General features: G+C 41.7%; 1 protein-coding gene across 3 annotated transcripts; it reads left to right on the forward strand.

Annotated features, from left to right (window-relative positions):
* The first annotated feature begins 6,365 nt into the window (after positions 1-6,365).
* LOC115667436 (kinesin-like protein KIN-7E) lies at positions 6,366-14,091 on the forward strand. Of its 3 annotated transcripts, none has more exons than XM_056304752.1 (15): positions 6,366-6,495; positions 7,145-7,344; positions 8,070-8,328; positions 8,664-8,753; positions 8,911-9,011; positions 9,125-9,238; positions 9,314-9,395; positions 9,468-9,535; positions 9,645-9,710; positions 9,805-9,929; positions 10,701-11,037; positions 11,540-11,644; positions 11,736-12,641; positions 12,976-13,277; positions 13,519-14,091. In XM_056304752.1, the coding sequence occupies exons 3-15, from the start codon at positions 8,109-8,111 to the stop codon at positions 13,844-13,846; spliced, it is 2,844 nt and encodes a 947-aa protein (XP_056160727.1). In that variant the 5' UTR covers positions 6,366-6,495; positions 7,145-7,344; positions 8,070-8,108; the 3' UTR covers positions 13,847-14,091. The 3 variants fall into 3 exon arrangements, with proteins under 3 accessions (XP_056160727.1, XP_056160725.1, XP_056160728.1); XM_056304750.1 differs by having other exon boundaries at positions 6,377-6,619; XM_056304753.1 differs by lacking the exon at positions 6,366-6,495 and adding an exon at positions 7,025-7,049.
* Positions 14,092-15,480: the final 1,389 nt, after the last annotated feature.

The raw sequence follows: 15,480 nt of genomic DNA on the forward strand, positions 1-15,480 counted from the left end.
AGAGGTTTCGTCTTCCGGAGGTTCCTTTGTACCTCTTTGTTGGGTTTCCTTCCGTCAATCGTGCTCGCCAAGCTCAGCTTTTACTGGCGCTCGACGCTTTATAGCAATGATTAAAGCAAGTGCTTCGACCAAAGCTGCATTCGCATGTGATTCCAACAATATGTCAAGTACTGTCATTTTGCCAACTTTTTCTCCCGCCAATTCGAACCCGTGTAATGCCAATGAGCCTGCGGATTGGCCGTCGGCCGTGGCGCGGCTAAGGGTGAGCAAGATGGACCGCCCAAATCGGAATCGGATCAGACTGGATTGGACCGACTGATTTGGTCCGGTTCTTGAGAATATCAGTCCGGTTCCCGATTCCTAAAAGTGGAATCGGTTTCTGGGCGGTTCGGTTCCCAATTCTAGGGTAAGAACCAGACCGGACCGATAAATATATATATTCCTTATTTTTTCATATACATATTTATTTACTTTTTAAAATTTTTGAAAAAAATAGAAAGCTTAATCTAATTTCTTCAATTCTTTATTACCTTTACCAATAAGTGATTGGTTCCATTGGAACCAGTCCATAGTCCCAATACTAGCAGGTCCGGTTTCCGGTCCTAGAAACTGGAAACTGGTCCTCCCGGTCCGATTCCCGGTTCTCGGGTTGGACCGGACCGGATAGGGAACCGCTCACCCCTAGGCACGGCGAGCTTGCTACAGTCGCGCCATAACCAAGCTTTCGCTGGTCTATTCATCTTCCTCCTCTCTTTTCTTGAATGGGGCTTTAAACTAATGATACCGTCCAGCTTCTGTCTTCTTTGTATTTGGTCAGAATGAGGAATCTGGGAATTTTTCTTTCCTTTCTCTCTCCTTTTGCCATCTCTCTCGAGATCTGGAAATATTACCCGCAAAACGTCTAAGTTCTAATGTAAACATTCATACAGAGTTCCTTTTTTTTTTTTTTTGAGCTCGGTTCCCAAATCTAGAGAAATTTCCAAGTTTACCTCTTAAGAGCATGATACGTCGTAATATGGAATTTCGATTGCTTTTTTCCTTAGTCTGTCCAGTTCTCCGACAGCGAGATCTGAACATTTTATGATTCTTTCCTTGCCATGTCTCTATTACTTGAATATGCTTAGTTAGGATTGCGCCATCAATCATTTAGATGGACTTAATTGATCCAAAGAGTTATTACGATCATCAACATGACCATATGGGTTTTTTCACAAATCTTCTCACGATGCCCTTTAACGATCAAATAAGAAAAATCCGTAATTTATGGCGCATAAATTTTTTTTTTTCGACAGTCGATTTTTCAGAAAATCGAGATATTCTTTGCTAAATATACTTACTAAAATCTCGGGAAACTCCATTGCCCTTTAGCACTCGCGACCGGAGGACAAATGGTGTGCCTATTAATAATTACTCCGCGTGCGACATCGAAATCGAAATGTGCAATCTTTGACTTTCGATGTTTGCCACCGTCCGAATTCGTGCAGTCCATGTTAATGTCAGCACCAACAATGACCTCCCATCATTGCACGGCGTGGGGAAATCCTCGAGTCGAACGGAGGATTAATTGAAAGGTGGACCACCTTAATAATTTCTAATGTGGAACTGCAAATCAATAAAGTCAATATTAGACGCGCATGGAAGAATTTAAGGATCGGTTTCAAAATTTAGACCCAGTTTTTACCGACCGATTAAGAGGAAACGGAGGTCGGTGACTTCATCATCATATCTGATGATAACGGAATTATGAGATTAATTTTATCACCCGTTCAACGCATTCTACTTGGCGAGGACGAATTCGGACGAGTATGCAAAATGGGTAACTGATGAGGTCAAATAAGGCATCCCGTGCTTCGAGAGTAATTGATATATTGAAAACTCTCGATCGAGTTCGACTCATTAGTAGTACGGAGACGAGCATGTAGAACGACTTCTTTTTTGGACAATATCATTGGAAAGTTGAGAGCACGTCGTCCATGTCCTCAGAAGAAATGGAATCATAAATCCACAAGAGAATCAACCTTTTTGTTGGAGGAGAACCACCTGAGCTTTCATGCTTCGCCCGCCGGTCCAATCATGGCCGGCAGAGTTAAGTCTTTACCGGTCAGACCGGCGCGAGTACTCTGCAATCATGGCCTCTCTCGTTAACACTAACGCGATTAACACTAGCGCGATTAACCCGTGATCTACGCCATACGCCATCCAAAACGCTCTCTTCCTTTTCGTACTAAGGAAAGAACTAAAAAGAAGGTCACTTTTTCTCCTTTTCACATGCTCTCGTGACTTCCATCGAGCCCGCATTTCAATAAAGGGTTAATACCACGAAAAATCCTAAACTGATACACCTGTGACACATTTACCCCAAACTATTTTTTTGATCATAAAAAACCCCAAACCGATACACCTGTGACAATTTTACCCAGAACATACCAAAAAAAACCCAAAACTGGTACACATGTGACACTTTTACCCCGAACTAATTTTTAATATTATTTTTTTTTTTTGAATTTTTTCTTTTTTCTTTTCTTTTTTTTTTCGTTCACCTTCAACCTCTGGCCGGTCGCCGGTCAGAGGCGGAAGCCGGCGAGGGCGACCCTCGACTGCGTCGAGCGAGGGCCGTCCTCGCCTGCCCAGGGCGAGGGCCGTCCTCGCCCGACTCAGGCGAGGGCCGTCCTCGCCCGACGTAGGCCAGGGTCGCCCTCGCCGAGATCCGCGTCGGGCAAAGGCGGCCGAAGCGGCGAGGGCGGCCCTCGCCGATAGCCGGCGGCGACGGCCGCCTCGCCCCGATACCGGCGAGGGCGGCCCTCGCCCAGATCCGGTGAGGGTAGCCCTCGCCCGATACCTGACGAGGGTTGCCCTCGCCGGATCCAGCGAGGGCGACCCTCGCCCGCGTCGGGTGAGGGTCTCCCTTGCTCTAGGCGGGCGAGGACGGCCCTCGCCCGGCGCGGCGAGGGCCGCCCTCGCCGACGCAGCGAGGGCCGCCTCGCCGGCTTCGCCTATCACGGGTCGGTACCGACGACCGGCCAGAGTTTGAAAATGAAAAAAAAAAGAAAAGAAAAGAATAAAAAATAAAAAAAAAATCGAAAAAAATAAAAAATAATAATATTAAAATTTTAATTCATGGTAAAATTGTCACATATGTACCAGTTTGGGGTTTTTTGTGGTAAGTTCAGGGTAAAATTGTCACAGGTGTACCAGTTTGGGGTTTTTGGTGGTCAAAAAAATAGTTCAGGGTAAAATTGTCACATGTGTACCAGTTTGGGGTTTTTTATGGTCAAAAAAATAGTTTGGGGTAAATGTGTCACAAGTGTACTAGTTTAGGGTTTTTCGTGGTATTAACCCTTCAATAAAAACCGACAAAACGTAGGTGACTCGCTAATATAAATCGGTGTTATCGTATTATTAGATAATTTCTTTTACGTCGAGAAAACATTCTCTGGCCTGTGAAATATTCTGATTATTTCATTGGACTAAGCAAGACATGGGGCAAGCTCGATAATCAAGTTATCCGTGCCGTAATTATGAGATAATGGCTCCATCCATGTGCCTTTAAAACTTATGACTATGATTTTCGTTGTCTTTAATATTGTCGTAATCATGAGTTAATGGCTCAACAAACGTAGGCACTACCAACATGACTATTTAGTCCATGTCCTTTTCAGCTCTTTTGCAACAATTTTCTCTGTCTTTAAAAAAAGACATGTTTCTTTAGTTCAAAAAGGAGCAATCCTCCATGTGTGCCGATTTCGAAAAGTGTTCGATCGAGTCATGATCGTATAGTGCTAATACGAACGAGTTCGAGATGTTATATCTTAGGAGGTACAGTTCGTGAAACTGCTTAGTACCATTAGCAAGAACTAATCACCTTAAGGAAATTAGGTTAGCCTCACCTCGCCTCCTATGTGATTCCGTTACAATTTTATAGCAATCGCGCAAGTTCAAATTTAGTCTGTAATTGTATTCTCTTTTACTCATTGACTTGGTCGTTGTTAAAGTTGTTATCGTTTTCTCGGAGTTATCATTTCTGGTTACAACAAAAAAGTATCACGTATTTTTCCTACAATACATCTCGGTAACAACAATCCGTATACAAAATATAACTATATTTTCAAATTTTCTACTCGAAATGCAACGCTCTTAGTTAAGGAGATTTGTTTTGGTGGCCAGACTCTTTATTTATTTATTTATTTCCGCAGCAACGAATTTTAATCTGTCATTTTCGGTTTTAAATATGGGAAGAGAGATGTGCAGTTGGTGATCTAAGCTCAACAACTATCGCAATGTTGATTGTTGAGTGTCGGCGAGCTACGATTTATAGTAGCATGAATTTCTACCATTTTTTAATTGCTCGCTCTTAATGAGATAGAATTGCTCTTAAATATCTGTCATTGTGGGTGTCGGATATATTACTTTGGATTTCGGAAATTAAAATGAATTTTGCGATCCTCGTTCTCTCTTATTCCACTTTGAATAGGCACATCGAGAAACGAATTCCCAGCTCAAGAGTACGATAACAAGAAAAAATATTATCGGGTATGTCCTTGATGTTGGCTCAATTCGAAATGATTTGCATTACTCAATTTCAATTCGAAAATAAGACATCGAGAACGAGCTTCAATGAAATATATCGCAACCCAATCAATCGATCGTATGCTGATAAAACCAAGCTGTTGGTCTCTTGACCATAGAATAATAATCTATCTCACCGTGCTGATTTTTCTCTTGAAACGACAGAAAATAAATCGGTAAATTCATTAGTATTCGCATCACCATGTTGAATAGCAGAGGTACTACTAGCAGCTGAACTCTATTGGGATTAGCCGCCAGTGTGGTCATTAGGTTTGACTTTAGATTGCTGTGTGCTTCTCAAGTAATTTCAAAGGCTTGAGACAACTTTGCCCAGTCTGTCAAAATTTAGAGGCTCAAAAATCAAACCAAATCAATCATTTAAAATCAACGCGTCTTTTAATTCCACCAATCAACTAAATGATAGAAATGTCTCTATTCGAGTATCAATCATTTAAAATCAATGCATCTTTTAATTCCACCAATCAACTAAATGATAGAAATGTCTCTATCCGAGTATCAATCATTTAAAATCAATGCATCTTTTAATTCCACCAATCAACTAAATGATAGAAATGTCTCTATTCGAGTATCAATCATTTAAAATCAATGCGTCTTTTAATTCGACCAATCAACTAAATGATAGAAATGTCTCTATTCGAGTAGGATGGCCGAAAGATACATTTCCTTTTTTGATCTTGGCAATAAGCGTCTATCACCATCGACCTCACGCTAGCTACTCAAGTCGCAATGGCTAGTAGAGTCAGTACATTTCCCGCACGCCATAATATCACTACGAACATATATCCTAACCACTAAGCGAGGCACATGTTCACGCGCGCAAGCGAAAAGAGACGGGAGAGTCGGTACAACGAGCAAAATTTTCCGAAACAAAAGAAATATTTCTGCCTACGAATTAAGAAAATTACCTTTATTATTGTATGGTCAAAAATCGATCCAAATATTCGTTAAATAAATTCAAAAAAACACGTTGAGATGTACCTGTCATAGCATTCTTCCACGTACATTAAAGACGTCGCAATTGGGAAAATGAAATTCTCGAGGCATTGTATATATTATTTTCAGCTCTACCCAAAGGGACAGGTACCGTATTTTGATTTTCCTTTAGTTGTTTTTTTTTTGGGGTGGGGCCCGGAATCGTACAGTTCACCATCTCGAAATCATATTTAAAACAAAACAAATAAAAAAAATTGAATTTCTGGAATTCCTGACGAGGAAAAAAATAAAATAAAGCGGCTTCCGTAACTGAAAAGAATGGTCCATCCCAACGGGCAAAAAGGGAGCGTGCTAATGACACAATCAGGTTTAATTTTGATCCAATGTATAACGTGATCTCCAAATTTTTGATTTATTTAATATAATCTCTCAACTTTAACTAAATGTGTAATATGATTCCTAAATTTTTAATTTATTCAGTATATATTTAATTTGGTCCGTGAACTATAGTCATTTCATCAATTAAAAATTCAGGTATCACATTATAACATTACGTCAAAGTTCATGAACTGTACGTGTCATTGTCCTGAAGGAAGCCAAAGAAGGCGGTATCCGATTCAGATCCAACGGCGGTGATTATTTCATCCGCCTCCCCCATCACTTAACTATCAAGGAAAAATCCACGTGGCGCGAAGGCGAGGCAACCCCCGTTTCCCGGTACGCGCTCCGTCGTGGGCGCCCCCCTTTCTCCCTCTCCATCTCTCCATCTCTCTATCGACCCTCGACGACGACGACGAACGCGCCCGAGGCCGAGGGGCAATGTGGTCATTTCGACTGCACGTCACACATTCTGGGGGGGGGGACTGAGCCAAGCGCAGGGAAAGTTCAACGACGTTGACGCCGCACCAGATTTGGAGCTCCGTCGGTCGGTCGGTCGGTCGCCCTCTCCTTCTCTCTCGCTCGCTCGGAGAGAAAGTAGGAATCTCTGTTCTCTTTTTCCTTCCGCTGTTCTTAAATTCCAGCGGCGGTTTTCGAGCTCCGAGATCGTGGCTCGCGACTTCCTCGCCGATTTCCACTGTTGCATCGCGAAGTTCTGCTGGTTCTTCCTCTTCCTCTTCGTCTTCGTCTTCTTCTTCCTCTTCTTCTTCTTCATCTTCTTCTTCTTCTTCGTCGTGTGCTGCTTTTCGTTGGACTGTTACATTAGATGCCAGCTTCTTCCAGTCCGCATGCTCTTTCTTGAGCGGCTCTTCCGCGCTTTATTCGCTGCGTAAAGCTGGTGCTCGGTGCTTTACGTGCTCAATCGTGTCTTTCAAGCGACGTTTCCGTTCAAATGTTGCAGCGAAAGCTTTCGGGCTCTTTAGGTTTAGTTCCGGAAAATGTCGAGCTGGATTTTTTGCGGTTTTTTTTTTTGGTGGGATAACGTGGTGAAAATGGCGCTTAATCGTGGATTTATTGCGGAGATAATGTGATTTTGCGTAGTTATTGGTGCTTGCCGTTGCGGTTGATTTCTTCTTCATTAATGGCGAACGGTAAAAAGAAAATTGCCAGAGAGGCTCTGGTGATTTCAGGATCGGTTCGGTATTTAATTTGTTTCTTTTTTTTTTCGTTTTTGGTTTTCGTGTAGCTGAGCTCGAGATTCGAAGCTGGAGTTTGAAGACGGATGTGGATCGCGGAGGCAGCGATTGACAGGCGTTCAACGACGGTTTGAGTGCGACGCGTAGGCTATCGAAGAGCCACCGAAACGGCGGAGGGATGCGGAGTCGCCCGTGGAGCTTCATCGGACGTCGGTAGCGGCGGCGCTCGGACGACAGGCGTCTTTTGGAGGTATGTGTTCTGCGAAGGAGTCATCTCCATAAGAATGAACTGAGCCTTGATGGATTCGTCAATACGTTGGCGTGTGTGTGTGCGTGTGAGAGAGAGAGAGAGGGGGGGAGAAGACCGGGATGATATGAGAGAGACCGGGACCATATATTGATGGAGTTTGGAACTCGCTGTGCGATTGAGAACATGGGGAATACAATTACTTCATATGCAAGCATGGTGAGGTTGCCACGAAGGAAAGTTACCTACCCTGACATATCATCGTTGCGGGAATTGAAAAGGAAATGAGCAAAATAGACTGTCGATGGTTCATGTTTTCTGCAGGTGACAATGAAAGAGAGCAACGGGATTAAAAGTTAAGCAAGAGGGGGCTAACCTTAACTAAACCCATGATTTGTTTTTTCTTTCTTTTTTCTGAACTTTTTTCGTCGGTGGTTGGAAGGCTACATAATTGGCATCTCGTTGCTGTTGAAACTGTAATTATCTTTCTCCCTTCGTTATTATCCTTTTCTGTGTTGGTTGGACAAACGCCATGATGAGCTTCTTCTGGATATGACGGGGCTGGTTGTTTCTCTTTCTATTTTTAAACTATTGGTTAGTGCAACCACTCTGCTGTTAACATCTAAACTGTCCAAACGTTCAGGAAAGCAAAACTGACTAGTCTTTGTAGTATGTTTTACTCTTGGAGGAACTTGATATTATAGACGTTCTGTTCTCATTGATGGTAGGATTGAAAGGAAGGAGCGTAGAGAATAGGAGTGTGAGATATGGGAGCAATTAGTGGGGAGGAGCTACTGAAGTGGGAAAAGATGCAAGGACTGGGTGCTCGCGAGGAGAAGATTCTTGTCTTGGTGAGGTTGAGGCCTTTGAGTGAAAGGGAGGCCGCGGCCAATGAAGTAGCAGACTGGGAATGCATCAATGACACCACGATCTTGTACAGGAACACCCTTAGGGAAGGGTCTACTTTTCCTTCTGCCTACACATTTGGTGAGGAAATGTTGAACTATCTGCTTCTTTCATGATTGCTAATGGCCAGTCTACTTAAAAAAGTTCTGGAATTTTGCTTAATTTCTGAATCCAATCTCATTGTTCTTTTAGTTTAACTTGTATTGAAGATGATGTCTAGAAAAGCATTTACTTCGTTTTTCCTCGGCAGTGGGCCTTCAGATTTGAAGTTCATTGTTTTTGAACAATGCCATAAACTTAGCTATATTGACTTTGCTCTCTATGTTCTAAAACATATTTATGTCTTTGTAAGGCTAGATTTCTGAGACCAGTTTAAATGAAGCAATCTTTCTCCTGCAAATGCTTTTGTGTGATAGACAGGGTATATCGTGGCGATTGTTCTACGAGGGAGGTGTATGAAGAAGGAGCAAGGGGAATTGCTCTCTCAGTTGTCAGTGGCATTAATGGTACGTATGGAAATCCTGCCAATTTCTTTTTGCCCTTTCTCTATTGTGTGATGTATCCATAATGCTTCCAGTATGTTCATCTGAAGAGAAAACTAGTTAGTCTGATACTCTCTCTCTCTCTCTCTCTCTCTCTCTCTCTCTCTCTCTCTCTGTGCAGCCAGTATATTTGCTTATGGGCAAACAAGTAGTGGAAAGACGTACACCATGAATGGGATAACGGAGCTCACTGTAGCTGATATATTTGATTATATACACAAAGTAAGGAAAACTATCCATCGAAGTTATATCTCTGCATCTCAACAGTTTGTTCTGTCACCGTTACTTTTCTTCTGTAAACCTCAATGACATGGAGCTACTTGTTCTGAGGAAAGCATGAAGAAAGAGCATTTGTTTTGAAGTTCTCTGCTATTGAAATCTACAATGAAGTCGTTAGAGACCTCCTCAGCACGGATAGCACTTCTCTACGGCTGCTGGATGATCCGGAGGTACATCTCATTTCCGTCTCCTGTATTATCTGTCCATTGTGTGAGAGATGGTAATATGACTTTCGGTTTGATTAGAGAGGGACTGTTGTGGAAAAAGTAACAGAGGAAACTCTGCGGGACTGGAACCATTTTAACGAGCTTGTATCCATTTGCGAAGGTAAATCATCTAACAGCGGTCTGCCTTACAATATCAATCTTTTGGGTTAAGTTTAGCATTTTACTTTCACAGCTCAGAGACAAATTGGGGAAACATCATTGAATGAGAGAAGCTCCAGGTCTCATCAAATTCTCAAATTGGTCCGTCCTCTTTTCTCACCCTTTGTTGGTACAATTATTTTTCCTGAGACTTACATGCAACACATCTGTTCCCTTAAGTAAGTTATCCTTTGGATGCTGATTCCTACAGACAGTTGAGAGTTCTGCTCGTGAGTTTTTAGGCAAGGACAACTCCACGACCCTTTCGGCCAGTGTGGTATTGTTCGCTAATCTTGTTTTCTGCTGTTGCTTGTATGTTAAAGTCTTCCTTCTTATCCAGTACAGTAAGTTGGTCTTGCATGAAAATGTAGAACTTCGTAGATTTGGCCGGTAGTGAGCGTGCGTCTCAAGCATTATCAGCTGGAGCTAGATTGAAAGAAGGTTGCCACATAAATCGCAGTTTACTGACTCTGGGAACTGTCATTCGCAAGCTAAGGTCAGCAAAAATTATTTTTTCAGGGAAAAGTGCTTTTCTAACCTTGGCTGCCCATTTTATGAAGTTGCTTCTTGCTAGTGATTTGAATAATTTCTAGTTGTTCACGGGATGATCATATGCATGGATAAACTCAGCTTTTACTGTAGTCATTGCATGTCTGGGTTAAGTTAATGTATATCACAGACATTGAGGTGATACTTTGTATGTTTATTGTGGTCATTGGTTGTTTCAAAGTTCAAAGACCATTCGTCAAGGGAAGAAAAGATAGACTAATATTTTTGAATATCTGAATAATAGCACTGCTCTTTTTTACGGTTAAAAAAAGATATAAAAATTACCGCTTCTAAAGATTGCTATTATATGAAGAATGTGGTCTGAAGCGATATTTCTGTGACGGTAATTTGCCTCATATCTTCTGGAAATTCTTAATCTTCAAAAAGTGAGCTCAGATTAATCAAGGATTCTCCACAGCTTCATTAAGATATTATGCTTCAACAATTAAAATAATATTGTTTCACCACATGATAGTAAAAAAAACATAGTTTTTAAAACTTATTTGGGAGTTAAGAGATTCTATAGCATGTCCTCTACTGTTTCCTGGGCCTGCTTACTGGCACTCTCCCTGTATGCATGTCTTTTTATCCGTTCTCTTGCTCCTTGTCATTTCCAATCTGCTTATAAAATGAGCTCTACCTATAGCTCAGGATTAGAAATGTGATTAGCACGGTGAATTTTGATGTAGTTCACGATTGATGCCACTGATTAATGCAGTAAAGGGAGACTTGGACATATCAATTACAGAGATTCAAAGCTGACACGCATACTGCAGCCTGCCTTGGGTGGAAATGCTAGGACTGCCATTGTTTGCACTTTGAGCCCTGCCCGTAGTCATGTCGAGCAGACTAGAAACACTCTACTGTTTGCCTGTTGTGCAAAAGAAGTGACTACCAAAGCACAAGTCAATGTGGTCATGTCTGATAAGGCCCTGGTCAAACATTTGCAGAAAGAGTTGGCTAGATTGGAGAATGAATTGAGAGTTCCTGGTCCCGTTTCATCAAACTGCGACTATGTAGCACTACTGAAGAAGAAAGATCTTCAAATGGAGAAGGTAATTTACTTTGTGAACTTTTTGAATTACAAATCCCTAATTAAAGAATATTTTGTTTTCAACTAACATCATAACTGGATAAAATAAATCTCGATCGAGTTAATTAACAGGGAAGCTTTATTCAATTCCCATTTTAGAGTGCCAAAATGTATTTAGTTGCAACAATTTGGAATGGCTCGGCCTGGGCAATATCGGTGCCTTGATCATGACCTCTATAACTAAGTTTTCTTAGATGAGCGTATTGTTTACCAGGAACTGTTCAATGTCCTAATGAGAAATTAATTACATGGAAGTGTTTCAGTGGCCAAATCCATTTTGATTTGGTGAATGCAGTTATCATTTCTATGCCGGAAAATATTTTATTGGGGATGAGTATTGCTGACAATGTAAAGCCTCTACATGATAGCTTCATCCAGAAAACTTAGCCTTTAAGACAGGTGGTGCATTATATTTATTACTTGTGGTTATAGAAATGTTGATTGTAGCTGTTAATCTTTGACAGATGGAGAAGGAGATTAGGGAATTGAAAAAGCAAAGGGATGTAGCACAATCTCGGGTTGAAGAGTTGCTGAAGTTGGTTGAAAATGATCAAGATCCAAAAAAACTGGTACACGTCGACTTTTTTGTCTTGGAATTTTAAGTTGAGTGGCATCCTGGTATTTACTGTTTCTAACTTTCGCTTTCTTCTATCCACGAAGATTAAAATTGGACATCAATCTAACGGGCAAACAGATGATACGTGGGAAGATGATTGTTCATTGTCAGAAGGCATCACCTATTCTCATTCTCTGGATTCGCATGTTAGAAAAATGAACGGAACCATCTACCACAACAAGATGAATGGAAATAACTCTGACCATCGAAACAATTCGTTATGGGAGAACACTGAAGAACATTCTGAAGCAGATGATATATATTCACCACCGTCAGTTGGTCGGGGATATGATGATTACTGCAAGGATGTTCAGTGTGTTGACATGGAAGTATTGAGCAGGGAGAACGATGTTGAAGCACTTTCCAGTCCTCTTGGTGAAAATGCAGTATCAGCTCTGAGACGAGCAGAAGACCATGATGGAACTGGTCAGACTTCATTGTCAACCGCATTCAGTGAAAATGGAGAACGGAGTCACATCCAGAATCTCTCCAGATATGGGGCCCTTGAAGAGAGACTCCATGATGTGCAGAGGACTATTGAATCCTTTATCACTCCTCATGGTGATACATCCCCACGAGCCCCAGCAGATGATATCTCAAGTTCTACAAATCCCAAGCTAAGTAGGAGCTTGAGCTGTAGAGCAAATCTTGTAACTGGTTCCTCCTCTCCCAGCTTTGAGGAGGCAGACATCAACGCAACCCCACCTACTGAGTTTGAGAGGATCTTTCCTGGAAGACCTGAAGCACTTCAAAGGAAGTTTCGTCCATTAAATTACGACAATGGCATTCCAAGGCTGTCAAGAAACAATTCTCAATCTTCTTTGGAAAGTGGTTCTGTTGCTCCGAGTGTCAGTGCAGCTGCAGATGAAGATATCACTAGTGTTCATACTTTCGTTTCTGGGCTGAAGGAAATGGCCAGTGCCTATGAGAAGCAACTAGGAGATGAGCAGGTAAAAGTTGTCATTTGCTTTTATTGTGCATATATAGGTACAGTTTCATTGTGCTTTTTATTTTCTAATATATACATCAGCATTTGACTTGTTCTGCCTGTTTTAAAAGTTCATGGCTTCGTTGGAATCTAGATGTAGTTTCGTTACTGTCTTTCTGTCATTAACGAACCTGCCGTGATTTTGTTTTGGAGAGCTAAAAATGTTAAAAAAAAGTTGCATAGACATGCATTAAAGTTTTTGTTAAATATTACTTATTCTAAAAATGTCGCTGAAGACATCTGTCACATGCATTAGTTCATAAACATCTGCTGACATGAATTGATAATTTCGACAGGGGGCGGAGTCAAGATCTAACGATTACGAAAATAATGTGAAAGAAGCAGCTTCAGACGCGTTGACAAATACATTAGATCGGCCACTGGAATTTGAGAGAAAGCAAAGATCAATACTGAAGCTCTGGCAAATTTGCAGCGTTCCATTGGTTCACAGAACCTACTTCTTTCTGCTCTTTAGAGGCGATCCAGCAGATTCCATCTACATGGAGGTGGAGCTCCGAAGACTGACTTTTCTGAAGGAAACATTTTCTAGCGGAGGCCAGGCAGTGGCAGATGGACTTGTTCTTACACCTGCTTCAAGGTTCCTCTCTCTCTCTCTCTCTCCCCTCTCACACGCGCTTCCTTGCTTTGCCTTTGAGTTTTACTTTAGAGGGTCCAGTTTCCTTGGAGCACTTGTAGCCGAATATATGGAGTTTCATTAGTAAAATAGGTCTCTGTCGCATGTAAGTGATGCTAGAACGGTTTACAGTTGCTGATGTAAGTACATATCATGCCTTAGCCATTAGGGACGGAATTCTAATGGCATTTATTTGATGGGTCAGTTCGAAAGCTCTTCATCGGGAGAGGGAGAAGCTGAGCAAGCTGATGCGCAGGAGATTCTCGGAAGCAGAGAGGGAGAGACTCTTCCAGAAGTGGGGTATCGGTCTGGATTCAAAGAGGAGGCGGCTTCAACTGGCCAATCGCTTGTGGAGTGACACGGAAGACATGGATCATGTTATGGAGAGCGCTTCCGTCGTCGCAAAGCTCGTCCGGTTCGAAGAGCAAGGAAAGGATCTCAGAGGGATGCTGGGGCTTAGCTTTAGTTCTCCCAGCATGAGAAGGAGATCCTACGGCTGGAGGCAAAGGAGTGCAATTTCTTATTTGGGTTAAGTTGTCACACGAGAGTCCATGGCCACATCCGATATCTTACATTCTTTTCTTCAACCGAGTTGAACAGATGGCATGATAGAGACAGAACTGCATGGAAGCAGAACAGTGGCTCCTCTCTCTCTCTCTCTCTCTCTCTCTCTCTCCACGCAGCCTCCAGACCCATATTGTTTGTGTAAAAACATTTGAAGCTTATAAGCTATTGTAATGATTCTATACTAGCATCAAGTTTTTCGGTTTCTATCTAACTTTCTAGTACCTCCTCAAAGAGTTCTCATCGGCATTGGACGAAAAGATAAACCCATAAACTAACTCATACATATTCGCATTCCCTACCTATTCGAATATCAATAGAATCCAATCTGCAGTTTCGTAGCAATGACAAGCTTTGATTACTTCCAAGGAAGAAAGGCTTAACTCAAGGATGACCCCGCGTAAATAGATGGATGATGCCAGGGTCTCAGTCAGACCCTAGGAATAAGATGAAGGAACGCGAAACATGAAATAAGTGGGTTTTTGGTTCATGAGTATATTAGTAGCATGATTCAGATTAATGCATTAGGTCCACATGTAATCTACCTGGCCTTCCCTTGTCACGGATTTCGCGCCAAATTTCCGTTCAAGCATAAAAAAATCACTACCAACTTCGCAGGAAAAGACTTCGTCTAATTGGAACGAACACAGTAAAAGGACATTCTTAAACAGATATGGAGTTTGCTTGGACCCATGAGTTGGAGCTGCACTCGAATCTACAAGCCAGCTGAACGAGGACTTTAACCCATCCTGCTGCCCTCACCAGAGTTCTTTCATGTTTCCTCATATAATTTCAATTAATTTTTTTTTAAGAAGATCTACACTAAAGAAAAATGGTACCCAGAGATACTGAATATAGTGATTGGGCATCCTACATGAGGGTGGTGATTGTTCGTTCTCATGGCTATCCTAATTTCAAATCTTCGGACTTGCCATTGTCACGGACTTGCTTTTGAATTTGCCCGAGGAGTTGCAAAGAGAAAAAAGGGCATCGCACCAAGGTAGCGCGACGCCTCTTCTTCAAAAAAATAAAAAAGAACTTTTCTCTTCTGATGACTATCAGAAAGATTCTATCAAGTTCTCACATAAGGGTTTAGCAAAGAAAGTATTAACAGCACCCATCCTCTCTTTGCCGCCTCCTGGTGGTATATTGCTGCAATAATATCAACGGCGTGCATTCAAGATCTCAAAGCCCAAGTAGTTTGAGTCTCGGACTCACCCATCCTTCGACAGTCTAATAGTTGCAAACAAGCTAATGCAATCCATGTACGACTGTAAGCCTGAACAATTAGTAGTAGATGAATTTTTCACCTTTGCTAAAAAAGGTTTAGCAAGACACCTATTATGCAGTGATTTACATATCCACAGTCTAGGTTAAGAGATTGAATATTCAAAAATGTGAAACCATCTCCATCATCCATCATTTTATATGATTTAAACGCTAGATCGAATACTTCTTTGCTGTGGTTCCCATGTTGGATTGATTATGTATCTTTCCCAGCAATCTTATTTATAAAAACCTGCGTAAGATTGCACATGCATGCACTACATACGACTTGAATAGGATAAGCACGTGTGAAAGTACGTTATACGGTTTACACCAT

Source organism: Syzygium oleosum, unplaced genomic scaffold (assembly GCF_021117445.2).
Source record: "Syzygium oleosum isolate NSW1041296 unplaced genomic scaffold, Sole_v2.1 Sole_v2.33, whole genome shotgun sequence".
In the NCBI taxonomy this organism is placed as follows: domain Eukaryota; kingdom Viridiplantae; phylum Streptophyta; class Magnoliopsida; order Myrtales; family Myrtaceae; genus Syzygium; species Syzygium oleosum.